Source organism: Dendropsophus ebraccatus, chromosome 12 (genome assembly GCF_027789765.1).
Source record: "Dendropsophus ebraccatus isolate aDenEbr1 chromosome 12, aDenEbr1.pat, whole genome shotgun sequence".
NCBI lineage: Eukaryota > Metazoa > Chordata > Amphibia > Anura > Hylidae > Dendropsophus > Dendropsophus ebraccatus.
In genome coordinates, this window is record NC_091465.1 from 64,828,756 (window position 1) to 64,847,300 (window position 18,545).

General features: G+C 43.2%; 1 protein-coding gene across 1 annotated transcript in view; it reads right to left on the reverse strand.

The window, feature by feature from the left end:
- Nucleotides 1–5,804: 5,804 nt before the first annotated feature.
- The window catches only part of CADM4 (cell adhesion molecule 4), a 277,306-nt gene continuing 264,565 nt past the window's right edge, over nt 5,805–18,545 (reverse strand). The window contains exons 7-9 of the mRNA XM_069946938.1: nt 8,719–8,891; nt 8,127–8,255; nt 5,805–6,754 (exon numbers count right to left, since the gene is read on the reverse strand). Coding sequence (XP_069803039.1) covers nt 6,645–6,754; nt 8,127–8,255; nt 8,719–8,891 — 412 coding nt within the window. The 3' untranslated portion in view covers nt 5,805–6,644. The remainder of the gene's footprint in view (nt 6,755–8,126; nt 8,256–8,718; nt 8,892–18,545) is intronic.

The window sequence follows — 18,545 nt, forward strand, 5'->3', positions numbered from 1 at the left end:
ATTTCAAAAACGTAGTATGAACGCAGTCTGAGTTCACACAACATAAATTGCAACACCGGCTACTATTTATTGAGAATTAAAATAACATTGTGTCTTATGGAATCCCTGCCGGAGGGTATGCACTCCATCCGGGATTCCATGAGGCCGCATAGAAAACTGACATGTGCAGACAATTAAAAGTGCGGCTCCGACTATGGTGATTTGGAATGCGGGCACACCCGAATGTTCCCGCATTCCAAATCAAAAGAAGTGAAGTTGATCTGACCAGTACTGCTGTACTGGCCAGCGTGAATTTCACTGACAGCGACCATTTTGTGACATAGCCATGTCATGGAACGGCTACTGTCATACACTGTGTGAACCCGCCTTACACCGTATTGTAGTCCTAAATAGAATGAATTGGCTTCCTGTTTTGCAGTTTGTTGTGGATTTCACCCTTCAGACGTCTGTGCTTGTACATACCCTGGCAGGCGCCACAGGTTACTCAACCCTGCAGACAAAATACAATTTTTTTTTCTTTGTAGCAGCACAACATGGGTGCGACCAAATTCCATAAGTAGAGGATTCACTTCCACCAAAAAATGATTCACCTTGTATAGATTTCTTGCCCTCCGGCAAATATGACAATTCTAGGAAAACACTTCACCGCTTTATCTGGCAGCAGAATCGATGCGACTATGGTCAGCCCTTTATACTCAATGGCTGACCCATGTGACTGCTGGGAAAGAACTGAATGGAGCCATTGTAAGAAAATTCTGATTACAGTAGAATTCCTTTAATCCAACATCAGTGAAAGTGTCTGATAATCCAGAATATCTGTGATCTATTTAACTATAAAGGGGAACTATCAGCAGGTTAGATTTGTCTATAGCTTCCTAGTGGGTACGGGGCACTGAGGATGAAGATATGTCTCTTACCTTCACCCTCAGCACTGTACACATTTAATCTGTGTACACACGCTGCAATTGTTTTTTGTTTGTTTCTTTCAGGTACAATACGTATGTAATGCCATGAGTACTGTAATTCTCTTTGTTGTTAGAATTTCCATCCATGTTCCACACCTTAAAGTCTGGGTGTTCAGACCCGTACCACTCATCTGACTGCACTGGGAGAGGCACTGCTTCGCTCCCTTGCATGCTGCAGTCTTTGTTTGACCCCCATAGACTTACAGTGGAGACTCCAGCAGGGCGGTGGAGAGTGAATCGATCAGCTGAGTGTTTCTTGCAGTTGTAAGGATGAATGGGATTGGGACACCCAGACCCCAACCAACCCACACTATTGACAGTGTCCATTTAAATGTGTCAAATAATTTTTGTTATTGACATTTTACTACATATAACTATTTACTACTACTACTAATAATAATAAAAAACACAAAGACATAACACATGAAAATAACTAAACATGAACTTTATTTTTTTTTTTCAGTTTTCTTATTAGTTTTTTTTAATCTGTCCGCTTCTTAATCTGTTTTTTTTTTCTTTTTTCTTTTTTTTTTTTTTGTTCTTTTTTGGTACATTGTGTACAAAATTGGTGCTCCGGACAGGCTGTGAGATGACAGGAGGATAATGGAGGGGATCAAAGAGTGGTGGAGAGAGGAAAGAGGGGAAAACACAAGAAAAAAACAAAAACAAAGCCCCTCCCCCGCTTAACTTTATCATCCCCTGTCCCCACGCACAAATAGGGTAGAAACAACATCCCCCTCTGCCTCTCTCTCCACAACAAGACCAGAGCCCACATTTTTCAGAACGACGAAGCAGCTCTTGGGTTAAGACCAGAGAGGCCGTCTACACTGATAATAGATGAGATTGTACACAATTGTCAGTCTAGTAAACAAAAACGGAAAGTAATAATCACCGGCCTCTCTGGATTTACCATCCCCACACAGCCCACACCATGTGACGGCGGCCGCAGGTGGGGGGAGGGGTTTCCCTCTGTGCTGCTGTGGCCGCTCGATCAGTGGAACAGGACATTGTGCTGTTAAAAGTATATGGCTTTTAGGCCGGTTATTTGACAAGCAATTAGCCCTTTTGCTGAACGAGTGGGGGGGCGTCTCCGCCAACAGCAAAAGAGTTAAAGCAATAGGTTAAAAAAAGAAAAAGATGGCACAGTACACGTTGAGTTGGTGAGTGATCTCCTTTTTTTTCCCACGTGATGGTGGCACCTTCTGCGTCCGCTTCCAGAATCGACTATAGTTTTATTTACATATATATATTTATATATTAATTTCCCCTAGGTTCATGGCTTTTTAAAGGTTTTACAGTTAACAATAAACAACAAGAAGCGACAATGGGGTAAAGTAAAAAAAGAAAAAACAAAATCTAAAAATTTCTGAAAAAGTAACACGGCACTGAGGAAAAAAAAAATCCACCCTGCCCCTCCCCCCGTGAAAAAAAAAAAACAGACAATATACACAGCCCAGTCAATAACTTCCTGTCAAACAGGAAGTAGTGTTACAAAGCAGTTCATTGGCTCCCAACCATCTCATAAATAAGAATTCTATCCCTGCTTTATATTCCCAACCCTAAATAGGAGGAGCTCCGCCTACTAGGAGCCAAGTCACAATGCGGCCAATAGAAACTATTTTTACTGTACAACTTGGGGGGGGGGGCGGGGGGGGGGGTACATGGTAAAATCAATGCGGCACAACCACTTCTTCGTATCATGCCCCCCATTCTTGACTCTTCAGTGCTCAAAAAAAGGAGAAACGAACATCAGGCTATTCTCCCCCTTCTTTGATAGCATTGCGATTCCCCTAGAAACTAGAGATGGGGTCAAGTCAGACCTCTTCTCTGCATCATTATACGCACACACCCTTAAACAGTCATGAAATGTTATTTAAAGGAGAATAAACTGATTTTTGAGTACAGGCTTTACGTTACATTATTTATATTAATTCTTTTATATATCTTAACACTGTTCTTTCCTCCATTTACACCCAAAATGACAATGAAAAAAAATATATATATAGTTGCCCTTGGAAACAGACAACAATTCCAATTCAACTCGTTGTCAGAGCTGAGCTGTCACATGTCGGTCATTGTTCCAGTTACTTTGGATGTGAGTAGAGAAGAAAACAGTAAAAAACAAAATGAAGTTCCTTTACAGATATTCTGTCTATTAAGTGGTCCCTGCCTTGTGGCCTTCCTGGTGTTGGAAATGTACAATATATGCTCTCACATGCTCTCAGAGCATTTTGGAAGTTAGGAGTCACAGGCTAGGAGTCCCAACCTGTCCCTAACCCTATACATGGCAGAGTGCAATAAAAGAGTATTCCCATCTCATATAGTTATGCTTTATTCAAATGATAAAAAATAACATGCTAATCAGTAGGAGTCTAAAGGCCCTATTACCCCAAATGATTATTGGCCTTACTTGGTCAATTACCGCCCGTTTGGTGTAATAGCGCATGTTAGTGTCGGCTGATATTGTGGTCTTTCAACATGTTGAAAAATTGTGATCATGCACCCCGTAATAGGAGCAATGGCAGCAGACCGCCAATCACTTCAGTGGGCAGCCCGCACAATCTAAGGATCATCCAGGCAGCCCCTCCCACTTGTTGTCTGTGCGTGTAGTAGCACAGGCACAGAGTAGGGAACAAGGAGGAAGCGAGAGCTGACTTAACAGGTGGGCACTTGCTTCCTCCTCTATATAGTGAAGTTTAACCTGACTCAATCAGCATGTTATCTCTTATCCTGTGAGTAGAGGAGAACTATTTCAGATAGGTATACTCCTAGGCTTAAAGTGCCTATACACTTTACATTGCTGCCATTGTGTTTGGCTGACTATATAGGGTGTATGGGGGCCTCCCAACTTTCCACCGATGATGTCAGTAGAGAGAAGAGTCAGGGTTGTTCTTGGAGGGATAAGCTGCCACCAGATCTGTCTTGCTGTGGTTACCCATCCCCTCCCCATAGAAAACACATGACCAGTCACCTGTGCCAGATGGTCATGTGTATAGGGAAACTAGGAGTGACAGCTGTCGGCTAAATTTAAATTCATTTGACCATGAGCTATTGAAGGTGTAAGGCTTTATAGCGTTCTTATAGCATCGGAGGTATATTAATGACATTTTCACATAAGTATTGGTGGTATGTTGATGATTTTTTTCTCATGAGAAATATAGGTGACATATTGATTCCCATAAGTATTGGATGGGTATTGATGATGTTTTCTCATGTTAAGCATTGGTGCTATATAGATGACATTTTTTTCTCATGTTTAAGTATTGGTGATGTTTTCTCATGTTAAGTATTGGTGGTATATTGGTAATCTTTTCTCATGTAAACTATTGGTGATGTTTTGAGTATTGATATGATGATAAGTATTAGTGAGGTATCTGATATTTTCTCATGATAAGTATTGGCAGAGTATCTATGTTTTCTCATAATAGGTATTGGTTGAATATTAGTGCGTTTAATGTTTGAGCAAAGACTCATTTATAGAACAGAGGGTGCAGTACTAGCATGCTTTCATGTAAAGAAACAAGCAGCAAACAGTACTGTACCTCCTTTGCTCAATGCTTTTGATCGGTAACCCCATCAAATAACAATATACAAACAATGCAGCCTTAATGGCAAATTCCACAATGAATTATAAAGGAAAAGTGCACATACTCGATTTCTCTATTGTGCATCACTAATGTCTTAACTAAGAAGAGGTATACGCCATATACTCTGCGCTAAGCGCCATTTACAGAGGGCGGCCTTTAAGAACTGCTATATAATTTATGTTATCCCATTCACTCCTTGTTAAATATGCAGCACTGGTCTGTTGTAAGCTGCAGATAGGGGGCATCTCTGTACAAGAGACTTGTCACTTTTGTTGCCTTGTTTTTGCGTCTAGTGGAGTGAATGAGAGCCGCCATGTTATCTCCCTGGAGTGTGGCCTAGAGCAGATCAGTGCAGGTTTATGCGGTGCTCAGTGCATCTGATATTTGCCTTTTCCAGCTTTGTTATAGTGGTGCTGCAGTGTGCGGGGGCAGCCAGGCCTCAGGGGCTTTGATGAGGTTAATCGTCCTCCCTCTGCACCCCCACCTCGAAAATCTCATAAAATAACCCAAGCTTTTAATAAAACAATCTGAACGGCCCCCGGCCTGTGATCCAGATAACCATCTTTTGTAGATAAATCATTTGGAGAGGGTCCCGGACTGCGGAGAGTAAATGGCTTCTCACTGCTTATATCAGCTATTGCTTCTCAGATATCAGAGTCTGCTGCTAGACCCGCAATCACCTATATTATACATACTGTGAACATTTCCCAGAAGCCTTTTCTCTGTCTGCTCTGAACATGAGAAATTACTCCACCTGTATTTCAAGGAGTTGTTGTGGTTTATATCAGTTTTTCATCCCCAGAGGCAGCGCCTCTCATGTCTATAGGTGGTGTTTGGTATTGCAGCTTAGTCCCGATTACTTACGCGAGGATGAGTTGCAATACCAGATACAACCTGTAGACAAGGGTGGTGCTATTTCTTGGGAAAAGAGTGGAGCCTGTTTTTAATGATACAGAGCTCCACACAGTACCTCGGTTTTACTATGCCGTTTTGTGCATACAGCTCTTATGAAGTTCCATGTGTTTCTTTGACTACAGACTACAAACAAACCTATATGTAGTCAGATTCTCCAGCAGTGTTATTCCTTTGTATGGGATTCCATTGCATTGAGTGGAGTTACACCACCACAGCATCATATGACATCACATAGGTCTTCACAAGAGCTGTGTACACAAATCGATTGGCTAGTTTAATCCAGACCAATGCATTATATAATTTAGATGCCATGGAAAAATAATTTGGGGTATTCTCCAGGTTCACAAAGACACAAAGAGGTTAGAGGTGCAGCTTCCTCTATTTGGCAGAAAGGGCAAAAATGGCGGGCACATTGGTTTTGCTTCTATCACTTGCAGTTGTCTTGAATTCTCACGTTGTCCCTTATAAACCTGTGACTTATGGCTGCATCTCCTCCCATGGCAGTACCCCCCCCCCCCTCCTCACCAGGGCTCTGAGCTGATTTCTGCCTAATTACGGTGATTAAGGAAACGTCACGCTCCTAATACTGAGCCTGTACCGGCACAAATGACTGCGGCCTGTCCTGCCCATCTCACTCAGCTCCGCTCCCGGGGGGCCGTGGTGTCCTAGAGGTGCCTGACTCTCCCTCCTAGACCAGGCCTTGATGATTCCTTAAGCATCGGACAATGAGTCAGGGTATGTGCGTATGGAGGTGCAGACCTCATTAGAGCATTACAGTGCGGTTTTCCCGCTTTTTAACCCTTTCCTATCTGTACAGTTGCTCCTTTGTAAATATTCAATCACAATGAAAAAAAAAATACTTATTATTCTCCTCCATTTCAGGGACCTTTGCAGTGTTTATCTTGCATACATCAAAGTCAGTCTTCTAAATCAAGTCAATGACCCTCCAACCCTCCCCCCATCCCCCAGTAGTTGTAAGGGGCTCAGCAGCATCCAACATGGCCGATCCCCTTGCAACAGCGAGGCTAATTCTTTCTCCTTCTATGGCGTCTCTATACATTCCTACTACCCCGCTGCCCACCCTCCATAGGTAAGATAAAATAAAAAAAAATTCAGGTTATTAATACTGTGTTGGGATTTTTTTTCTTCTGTGTCTTTTTTTTTCTTTCTTTTTTTTTTAAATAAAAAACTCCTCCTTCCTCTTGTGGTTTTCGCCCCCGTTTAGAAATGCTTCTCGGGCCTCTCCATGCTCGTCCAGTCCGCTGGCTTCGTGAGTCAGGTATGAGCCTACAAAAGAATCACAAATGTTAGAGGGAGGGTGAAGGCTGATCTGATACATATAGGCATGCGGAGGACACGGGCGCCATTTACAGTCAACAGCCCGAGGCAATATGAAGGAAATGTGGCCCCTGTCGCGTCCTATCTGTAAACTCAGCTACAGGAACAAAGAACTATATATAACAGCCCAGCAAGAGGAGGGAGACCTAACATGATCCCACAGTACACAGCGCTGACACTCATCACTTACAGCAATGGTCTCCAACCTGAGGCTACTGCAGAATCCAGTATCTTGTTGTCAGTGCATGCTGGGAGTTCTAGTTTTAACAACAGCTGGACAGTCACGGGTTGGAGGTCACGGTTTTAAAAGTCAAACTACGTATTAGGAATATTAACACCGCCTATATAGTAGGAATATCAACACCACACCCCCTGTAGGCACATCGCCACCTATAGGGTAGGAATAACAACATAATGTTAACTATTGGTTAGGAGTATTAAGCCAACATTGCCTATTGGCTAGGAATAACAACATATCGCTGCGCAACCTATTGTTCAAGCATATTAAGAAAATACTGCCTTTTTAAAAAAAAATTAAAACAGTGCCACCTATTGGTGAACAATAATAACATAATTCCATCTATTAGGAATAATATAGCCTATTGGTCAGGAATATTAGCAGAACACTACCAATTAGTCAGGAATATTAACACGACGCCACCTATTGGTGAGAAGTATTAGCAGATCACCTATTAGTCAGGTACATTACTGCCACCTGTAAGGGTCCATTTACACACAAAGGTTAACTGACAGATGTCCTTGCAGCCCTTGTTTCATACATTACCCGTCCAGGTGCAGGTCTTCTCCTTCTCCTGGTCCCGTGCGGCAGCATTAGCTTCGGAGCGGCCCGACTGAACTGCTGCTGCGCAGGATCGGGAGAAGACCTGCGCCTGGACAGGTAATGTATGATGATTGTGAAATCGTCGGTTGCCTGCCGCGCCCGCTATTCCACGTAGCGATGCGCAGGTGGCGACCGATGATTTTAGGTTTGAACCTAAACAAACGATCATCGGCTGATTATCGCTCTGTGGAATAGGCCCCTTAGTCGGGAATATTAGCAGAACACCACCTATTGGTGAGAAGTATTAGCAGATTACCTATTAGTCGGGAATATTAGCAGAACACCACCTATTGGTGAGAAGTATTAGCAGATTACCTATTAGTCGGGAATATTAGCAGAACACCACCTATTGGTGAGAAGTATTAGCAGATTACCTATTAGTCAGGTACATTACAGCCACCTATTAGTTAGGAATATTAACACAACGCCACCAAAGCAATGTACTCCACACTGCAGTCTGTTACAGAGATCACTTCTTACCTTTTTGCCGCACAGAACACCAGACCATGACGATAAGGACGCAAATTACGAGGAAGACCAGAAGTGCCAAGATGCCACCTATGATCGCATAAGGGACTTGAGTCTGGGCTTCAATGATCGCTCCAGGGTCTGTGGGAAACAATGAAGATGTCAGGTGTGACACAATGGCATCAATACACTAGACAATACTGCAAGTTATCACAGACCAGGTGACCCTTCTAGACTCCAATATTAACCCACTATGGTAAGTACATGGCTGCAGTACCAAGAGCCTCCTATCAGCTGCAGTTCCTTCACTAACTACTATAACAATGCTATGTACTGCAGGAGGGCAGGTCAAGTACCCTTAGAAGCATGGGGTATTTGTACCACACATCGAGAATATGGTTACACGTATTCCTATATACTGGAATACACAGCCACAGACTGACTAGCAGATAATTTGTCCAGAATGGCCACCCAGATTGCAAGAGTTTGCTGATCCCTCTTCTCCCAATCCCATATGCACAATTACTTTCTATATAAAGCTGAGTTCCTGCCAGCATCTATTTGATCCTCTGTAACTCCCCCTGGCAGCACGCCCACTACTCACCATACACAACCAGCACGTATTGGTCAGAGGAACGGCCATGCTTGTTGGAGACCTGGCAGGTGTAGGTTCCATTGTCTTGCAGGCTGAGAGATGGAAAGGTCAGGAGATCGCCTTGGACCTGCGCTCGTTCCGGTAAAGTGTCATTGAGACGGCTCCAGATGATGTCATCCGGCCTGACAGGACGAGAACATATTTATTGTCAGTAATGCTGTGATTCCTATAAAGCGATGTAAAGTACGCAGCCCTGACCCCAGAGCAGAAAGAGGATTACTCAGATAACATCTATTAGCGGGGGCGGCTGGCACCGCTCTAAGAGCTACAGGCTAGGGTGGCACACATACAGCACAAATCCTGCAATACCACTGGGTGAAGCATGCTGGGAAATTACTGAATATCAGCCAGAATGGGTATAAAAATAGCTACTGACCTCCACAATACAGATTATAATGGGCCCCTCAGTTGTGAGGCGATTCTACTCTATACCACGGCTCTCTAGTTGTTGCATAAGTACAATCCCCAGCATGCCCTGGCAGCCTGGGCTTTTTGGCCATCACATGTAAAGCTGAAGGTTGTCCAGGCATGCTAGAAATTGTAGTCTTGCCACAGGTTGGGAAAGGTTGCTCTATACTAATGTTCCTAACCTTGTGCCAAAACTACAACTGCCTACAGGGCCCGAAGTTGTGGTGGTGAGACCACTGATCTGTCACATAGATAATGGCCATCTGTCCAGGCCTCCTCCTCTCCATTGCTATTCTGTGTCTACTAGAGATGAGCGAACCGATGAGCGAACCTGGAGCATGCTCAAGTCGATCCGAACCCAAACTTTCGCATTTGATTAGCGGTGGCTGCTGAAGTTGGATAAAGCCCTAAGGCTATGTGGAAAACATGGATATAGTCATTGGCTGTATCCATGTTTTCCAGACAACCTTAGAGCTTTATCCAAGTTCTGCAGCCACCGCTAATCAAATACCGAACGTTTGGGTTCGGATCGTCTCGAACCCGGACCCGGTTCACTCATCTCTAATGTCTACCTATAATAGAGAGGAGAACTATTCAAGCACCACTCAGAATGGATGGAGGCCCTAAGTCCTAGGCCCTCAGAGGCACCAACCTCTATGATCCTTCTATGCAGCCCTGACCTGAGAGCAAAAAGAAGGTTACTCAGACAACTTCTATTAGTATGGGCAGTTGGCATCGTACTAAGAGCTACGGGCTAGAGATTGGCGCATTTTTGCAGTACTATTGGGTAAAGCATGCTTGGAGGTTTAAAGGGGTTGTCCAGCGAAAATCTTTTTATTTCAAATCAACTGGTGTCAGAAAGTTATATAGATATGTAATTTACCTTTATTTACAAATCTCAAGTTTTCCTATCCTTATCAGCTACTAAATGTCATGCAGGAAATGTTTTATTTTCAGTCTGACACAGTGCTCTCTGCTGACATCTCTGGCCGAGACAGGAACTGTCCAGAGCAGGAGAGGTTTTCTATGGGGATTCATATACAACTGAGACAGAGTTCCTGTCTCGGCCAGAGATGTCAGCAGAGAGCACTGTGTCAGACTGAAAATAAAACATTTCCTGCATGACATACAGCAGCAAATAAGTAAGGAAGACTTGAGATTTTTTAATAGAAATAAATTACAAATCTATATAACTTTCTGATATCAGTTGATTCGAAAGAAAAAGATTTTCACTGGACAACCCCTTTAATAAATATCAGCCAGGATGGGTATAAACATAGTAAGCTCAGCAATAGATATCATAATAGGCCATAATGGGGCTAACTCTAAATGACCACTTCTCCATCTTACATTATAGGCATCTGTCCTGGCTTCCTCCTCTCTATAGGAATTCTATATCTACCATACAACGGCCACCAGGGATGGACGGAAAAAGTCCCAGGCCCTCCAACGCCACCATCCTATGGGATTCTTCTATGAGCTCCTCTCCTCCACAGACACCCTTGTGTACAGATGTCCATAATGTAATTATAGGTGTTTTCATACATTATTTTTGCCGGCATTGATCGACACCCCCTCTAATCCTACCGGTTCCTTTGTAAAGAATCAGATCTTGTCCAAGTTACAAACATATGGAATGAATTTCTTGAGCTCTAGAAATGGCAAATACTGTAATTTTTCGCTCTCTTGGTAAGATAACTACCAGTTATTCCGATGTCTCCAGAAGGAAAATTAGCATTTTTTAAATAATTCCCGTCATTGGCTGCCCCACACACCTTGTTGTCCCAAACAGCGGCCTGATTATAGACGCAGCGCTGATTATCACTATTAACACCGCGTATCCCGGGGTCTGTACTACGGCAGATCACTCATGGTATTGATTTCAGTACCATAGGGGGTAAGCTATGAACACTTCCAGTGAATACATTTCAGGGAACGGCCTCTCCATCCTACACGGCTGCATAATTTATGAGGCATTTTATATATTTACTCCAGGTTAGAGGCTGATGTGGGATTTGATTTGGCGTTCTGAGCCCTTTTCTTTTTGGTAGATCAATGTCTGAATGTACACAGTGTTTTATATGCCCAGCAGCTATGTCACCACAATGACCACACACTGTAACCTGTATATGAGATAACTTATTGCACATATATATGTAGCAGAGCTAAAGTTATTGACTGATTAAAAAAAACGTAAGGGATCTTCAATGTATTTACTTTATTAAATTCTCTCTACTGCTTTGCAGTAATAAATTCAGGCTGCATTTATGCTCCAGAGCTGCTCTTTAATAACAGCAAGTTTCTAAATTCAGCTCTTAAAGGGGTAGTTCAGAAAAATTCTTTCAAATCAACTGGTCCCAGCAAGTGCCAGAGATTTAAGTCTTCCTGTACTTATCAGCTGCTGTATGCCCTGCAGGAAGTGGTGTATTCTTTCCAGTCTAACATAGTGCTCTCTGCTGCCACCTCTGTCCATGTTAAGAACTGTCCAGATCAGTAGCAAAACCACATAGAAAACCTCTCCTCTTCAGACTGGAAAGAATACATCACTTCCTGCTGGAAATACAGCAGCCGATATGTACTGGAAGACTCGAGATTTTTAATAGAAGTAAATTACAAATCTTTGGCACCAGTTCATCTGAAAGAAAAATTTATTTGTAAAGTACCTTTTTAACTAGAGATGAGTGAACTTACAGTACAGCCTGTTGCTGTATCCATGTTTTCCAGGCAGTCCTCAGGCTGCATCTGTGGTGCACTGCTGTGAGGCTCGACCGGTCACTTTATGGTGAAGTGTGACTTCACTACAGTGGTGGTTGGTCAGGATATAGCTCAGCCAGATATTAGGTTGTCATGACGCCACTGCCAGTTGGGCACACAGGTATGGTGGCATACCTGCTTTTATTTGAGGGAGGCTGGCTATTGGGCGCTTATCACGGTGGTCCGGAGTAGAGTTGTGATCCACCCAGACTATTGGTACCGCCACCCACAGAAAGGGGAGATGACCCAAGGAAGGTGTAATTACTGTGTCGGTGCTTAGTTAATAATCACTGAGTCACATTACCATAAATAAACTCTCTTTTACTTTGGAAATACTTGATACAGTGATATACAATGGACTTCTGACTTGACAATACACTCTGGACTTGACTGACAAGACTTGTGCTGAGAGCTTGAGGGGTAGAATAGCCGTGCTGGCTTGGTTGCGTGCTGAGAAGTAGAGTAAGTGCAGAAGAGTAGAGAGGAGGATGTCGAGAGAGTCCCAACCCAATGTAGTACTGTGCTCTGCCGGAGCTTTAGAAGTAAAATAGGTAGAATACTTGTGCTAGTGTTTTGACTCTTTGGTCTTTACACCACCTATTGCCCACCAGTGTCAGGTGACCCCTCTTAGAGGGTGACACAAGCCCCAGACCTTGTTACCTGGGTTGAGTAGAGTGGCCAAATTTTCCTGGTTACACCTGCGCCGCAAGTTTGGATGATCCCTGACTTGCACACACTATGCAGTGCTAAACACTCTTAGAGAGGACAAGTGCTGCTTTCAAGAAGAAGGTATCCGTTCTCATGTGCGTCTGTAGACTAGACTACACTGGACTTGTCCTCTAACAGGGGACCTCACATAAGCCAGGGACCACCGTGACTGCTGTGGGGACCCTTCTGGCTTGTGTCCTCTCTGTACGGGAACCAAACTAAGACTCACTAACACTTCCTCTCCCCATGTGACTACCTTCTACAGGGTATGTAATACCTGCTGTGAGTGGGTGAGAAGAGAGTGTAGAGAAAGAAGGAGAAAAGAGATAGGTAGAGAAGAGGAAAGAGCTCTCATTGGTTCACAAATCACAAACAACAATAGCCCCTTGAGAACTACAGCTGTGCAATACTTAAGCATACAATATACATACTAGCGTCATCTAGTGGCAAAACTTAGGTACGACTACATCACCATTTTTACTTAGAGAACAGGCTTACTGTAAGGTCTCTCATCTCTACTCCTAACAAATGAATCATGGGCAAGTGCTGTGTCGATAAAATACTTTGTCTTTTTTAACAGGTCACAGATGCAGAATACAGTGATAATGGCGAAACGCCTACGCATATCAGACTGAACAGTCCTCAGACGTTAATGCAGCACAGTAAATTACATTGCTGTCTACAGTATGTTACTGCCCTAGTCACGTCCTGAAGTATTCTAGGCTTTATGTATAAGGAAAAGACACTCCGATGACGACTGCCCACATGCCGTCTAGGAGCTAGCTAAGCAAATTTATCTTACGGTTTCCATTCATTTTAATGGAGGGTGCAGATAGGCCCTATCATCTTCATGGAGCACCTACAGGAACAACTTTACAAACTGGTTTGAGTATATAACCTATAGGCTAGATTGTGAAAGCATTCACAAAAGCTAATTCATATATGTGAATAGGCTTTGTGAACAGTTGGTGGTTTTAGTTTGGTACGTTTGCCAGTGCCGTCATGGCTGATCGTAATGTTTTGTTGTATTACGTATTCTGTGTAATAGAGGATAAGCAGCTGACAAATGATGGCATCATTGGCTAGCCTTGTATTGCTTGCTTACTGCTCATGCTGGGCCTTATACTGTGTTTCTATGAAAATAAGACAAGGCATTATATATATATATATATATATATATATATATATATTTTTTTTTTTTTTAACAAAAAAAGGGGTAGGTCTTATTTTTTGGAGAAACACAGTATGCCCCAACACTGTAGCCCCACTCAGTAATTAGCTGCCATATTGTATATACCAACGCTTTGGGCTCCTATACAGTAAGTTAAGGCTCCATACTGTATATCTCCCCCCTGCAGAAAGGCCTCCCATACTGTATACTTCCCCTCCCTATGAAGTTCTTGCCCCATACTGTATACCTCCCGCCTCTGCAGGTAGTCCCCATACTGTATACCTCCCTCCCCCTCTGTACCTGTTAGCCCACAGTATACATCTCCCATCTGCAAGGAAGTCCCTATACTGTATACCTCCCTCCCCCGTATGTAGTTCTTCCCCCATACTGTATACATTCTCCCTCTGCAGGTAGTCCCCATGCTGTATACCACCCTCCCCCTCTGTACATGTTCACCCATACTGTATACATCTCCCCTCTGGAGGTAGTCCCCATAGTGTATACATGTCCCCTCTGCAGGTAGTCCCCATGCTGTACACCTCCCTCCCCCTCTGTAGCTCTGCCCCCATACTGTATACATCTCCCATCTGCAGGTAGTCACCATACTTTATCTCCCCCTCTGTAGTTGGTCCATGTACCCTCTATCCCTCTATATCCTCCATGTACCCTCTGTCCCTGCATATCCTCCATGTACCCTCTATCCCTCCATATCCTCCATGTACCCTCTGTCCCTCCATATCCTCCATGTACCCTCTGTCCCTCCATATCCTCCATGTACCCTCTATCCCTCCATATCCTCCATGTACCCTCTGTCCCTCCATATCCTCCATGTACCCTCTGTCCCTCCATATCCTCCATGTACCCTCTGTCCCTCCATATCCTCCATGTACCCTCTGTCCCTCCATACCCTCCATGTACCCTCTGTCCCTCTATGTCCCCTACTGTGCATCCTCTTACCACTCCTGCCTCCCCTGCAGCTTGTGTTAAACAGGTGGGGGCGGACAAGTCTGGGACTGATTGGTTGATGCTCAGCCACCAGGGATCTGGTCAGCTGACTTTAACTAGGGCTTATTTTTGGAATAGGGCTTATATTTCAAGCCAAAAGGCCTGAAAAATGACACTAGGTCTTATTTTTGGGGTAGGTCTTATTTTCACTGAAATAGGGTCTAAACATGGGCCAATCTGTACCCTACACAGAAGGTAACGCGGCATTAACCAGTGTTAGAAAAAGCCCTAGTATTGGTTTCTGCAATAAAGACCAAGCTCCCAGAAGAGCAAAAAAAAGTTCTTCTGCCTTGGCCCAGGTATATAGCTCAGGGCCATAAACTGAAAATGAAGAAGGCTAAACTGGCACTGCTTTTTTTTTTAACAAAAAGTTTAAACCCCTACGGCCCCATATCATGGTGTACATAACATCTCAATGGTTTCCAGGCCAGGTGTAACCCTCAGCATCAATGTAGCTCTAGTAAGCATATGCATAAATGAGTCTTTTTTTTTTCTGGAGTTTATTGTGTTATAGTTTAGCTGCTGTAATGTGTTCCTCCGGGGGGAGAGCGATCCTTCTTCTTGTAAGCTGTCCCCCCACAACTCACCTTAATTAGAAATCTGAATTTTTATTTCCAGAAGACTTGCCACTCACAGGGTGATAATGGGCTGTAACCACTGGGGCTTCCCAGTTACCGAGCGACTGCCACGCTGCTCCACATGCGCAGGAGATTTACATCTCATATTGTGCAACGGTGCAAGAGCTCACAACAGCTTCGGGATATGGAACGTCTCATCTGGAAGCCACGCAGCTGAAACGCTTCGCCAGGGGCCATCCATGGCAGCTCGGCTTTATAGAAGATAAATTTACATGTCTAATTAGGGGGAAGTTACCGAGAGCAAATCTTAAAACTATTTGATATTTCACCTTTTGGTAAGTCGGAAAGGAAAAGGGAGACTATATCAAAGGATGGCAGCTACTTCTCCTTAAAGGGACACTCCAGTCATCACACATGGGTGATATCCCCCCCTAACGCAATGGACTTTGTGCTCTGGTGCTTGTATATTGAAAGTTTTACATACTGACTGGTGTCAAGCCACAGGCTGCTACATTATGGAGACCACACTGGGAGTGTAGCTGCCCAGGCCCCGTCACAGCCCATAAGAGCACTGCAGTTTCGATGATGAAGTCAGCTCTGCTATATCTGTGAAGTGTAGCAGACCATTAACCTCCCTTATTTGATGAAACTAAATTATCCGCGTGGATAATAGGTGCACTATTGGGTCTTTTCCACATTTGGGAGATGGACTGAACAGAGTCACTAGTGGACTTCATACTGCCCATTAAACTTAGTGGCTCCAGTGGGAGCACATAGCAGTATACATCGGCAGATATTTCTATATCCTGAAGGTTTTTTCGACAGGCCCATAACTCAACAAGACGGCAGCGACGCAGATACTCAACAAACTCAGCCCAGATACATCTGTATAAGGGTCATAACACTACATAACCAGACAACGTGGTTAAGCACTTGTGACTTGATAGGTGCTCCAGAGCGGTATTACTCACAATGAGCTCTTATGTCACTGATCATCAGCTTTCTATGCATTACAATGAGGAGAAGCAGCGCTCTTCAGAGCGCCAGGGACTGTGGCGTCCATAGTGGAGGTCGGCCACCATGACCTTGATGACAACAAGGAGAAGTTATATTGATTGTTTATAATGGATGATGGGAGTCTAGAATAACTTTATTTTAGAAGAAAATATAACTGTACCTAGGGTCTCAATGGCAGTATTATAGTAGTTATATTCTTGTATATAGGGGGCAGCATTATAGTAGTTATATTCTTGTATATAGGGGGCAGTATTATAGTAGTTATATTCTTGTACTTAGGAGCAGTATTATAGTAGTTATATTCTTGTATGTAGGAGCAGTATTATAGTAGTTATAGTCCAAACAAGGAGAAAAAAGAGCTTGCACTCACCACAAAACGCTGCAGTTATGATCCGTTTATTCAGTCTCGATAGACATAAGTGGGGAGGGGAAGTGAAGGCAGGGGTGTCTGATGGCTCATAACCGCAGCGTTTTGTGGTGAGTGCAAGCTCTTTTTTCTCCTTGTTTGGACTATACCTGCACTTTTGTAGTTTTTTGCACATCCATGTTGCACTCCGTTGCCTAGAACCCTCATCCTATACATCCTAGCTCATGGGTATATAGCACATACTGTTGGACTTTGGTGCAAACTCAGATCCACTTCACCAGTTGTATTATAGTAGTTATATTCTTGTATATCGGAGCAGTATTATAGTAGTTATATTCTTGTACATAGGAGCAGTATTATAGTAGTTATATTCTTGGATATAGGAGCAGTATTATAGTAGTTATATTCTTGAATATAGGAGCAGTATTATAGTAGTTATATTCTTGTACTTAGCAGTATTATAGTAGTTATATTCTTGAATATAGGAGCAGTATTATAGTAGTTATATTCTTCTATAGACAGGATGCAGTATGATAGCAGTTATTGTCCTGTACATAGGTTCAGTATCTGTTATCACTATCTTGTGTTTGTTACTACTAGAGTTCCTTAGTTCCCACTCTTAATAGCACCCAGGAGAAAGTAACTCTTCTCCTGAGGTAGGATGATCCACATGATAGCCCACACGCCTTCTGGAGGCTAGCAATGCACACTTTTTCTCTTTAGGGTTTTTTCTCATCACATACATACTCTCCAATTCATCAACTAGAATATTCCTTTAATTTAAACAAACAGGATGGTTGAACCTGATAGAAAATAGAACTTCTTTTCCCTTCGCTTACATGTTATAAGTATATCATGAAAGGCTTAATAAACTCTGTGATAAGGGAAAGCTTTGCTCCTCAACCTTGGCCAAGACACAATGCGGCTCAACAATAGCACAGCATTGCTTAATAAACTCTATTCTAGTATCACACAGCTTAATACACTCCATCTTATGTAGCATGGGACTGAGAAGAAATGCCGGCGTTACCCTTCCTGCTTAACAACCTTGGTAATGGTGTAATACAGCTTAACAACCTCAGTCATTGTGCGCGGCCTCTTAACAACCCCTATCTAACAGCACAGCGCTGCCTAATAAACTCTGTCCTGTAGCTCCGGACAACCTGAGTCATTACCCGCCATTGTTTAAAGGGCAAATACGTAGCTATCGCTACAAGAGCAGCGGTGGCTGCCATATTAATTTATCTGTGGCTACTGTAGAGAAAGGGCAGGCAACAATGGTGTTAACAGGCCCAGAACTAGATCCCTACTTGTCACAATACTGTCACAGACGCTTCCTGCAGCCACCACCAGGGGGAGCGCTCTGCATTCAGATTTTGCAGTTCTATTGGTTTCAATACTAGGTGTATTTAGCTCCTCCTAGTGGTGGTAGCATACAATTAGAATTATAAAATTACTCAGAAAAACAAGTTGCAATACAAGACATAGCCCATGAAAATGAATGACTTGAGTGTTTCTAGAAAAAAAAGTTAATGCATTTGCATGTGTTTTCTATGGAAAGAGAGGAGTAAAGGCCCCTATAAACATAAGATAAATGCTGATGGGACTTGTCGATTATCTTGTGTGTATGGGGGTCTCCTGACTCTCCCCCGACAAATTATGTCAGGGGAGACAGGGGTTAGACATGTTGTATTTCCACTGCCTGATCTTTTTAGTTGGTAGGTGAAGCTCAAATCATTTTCAACCAGAAAAGCTATGACTAAGAATG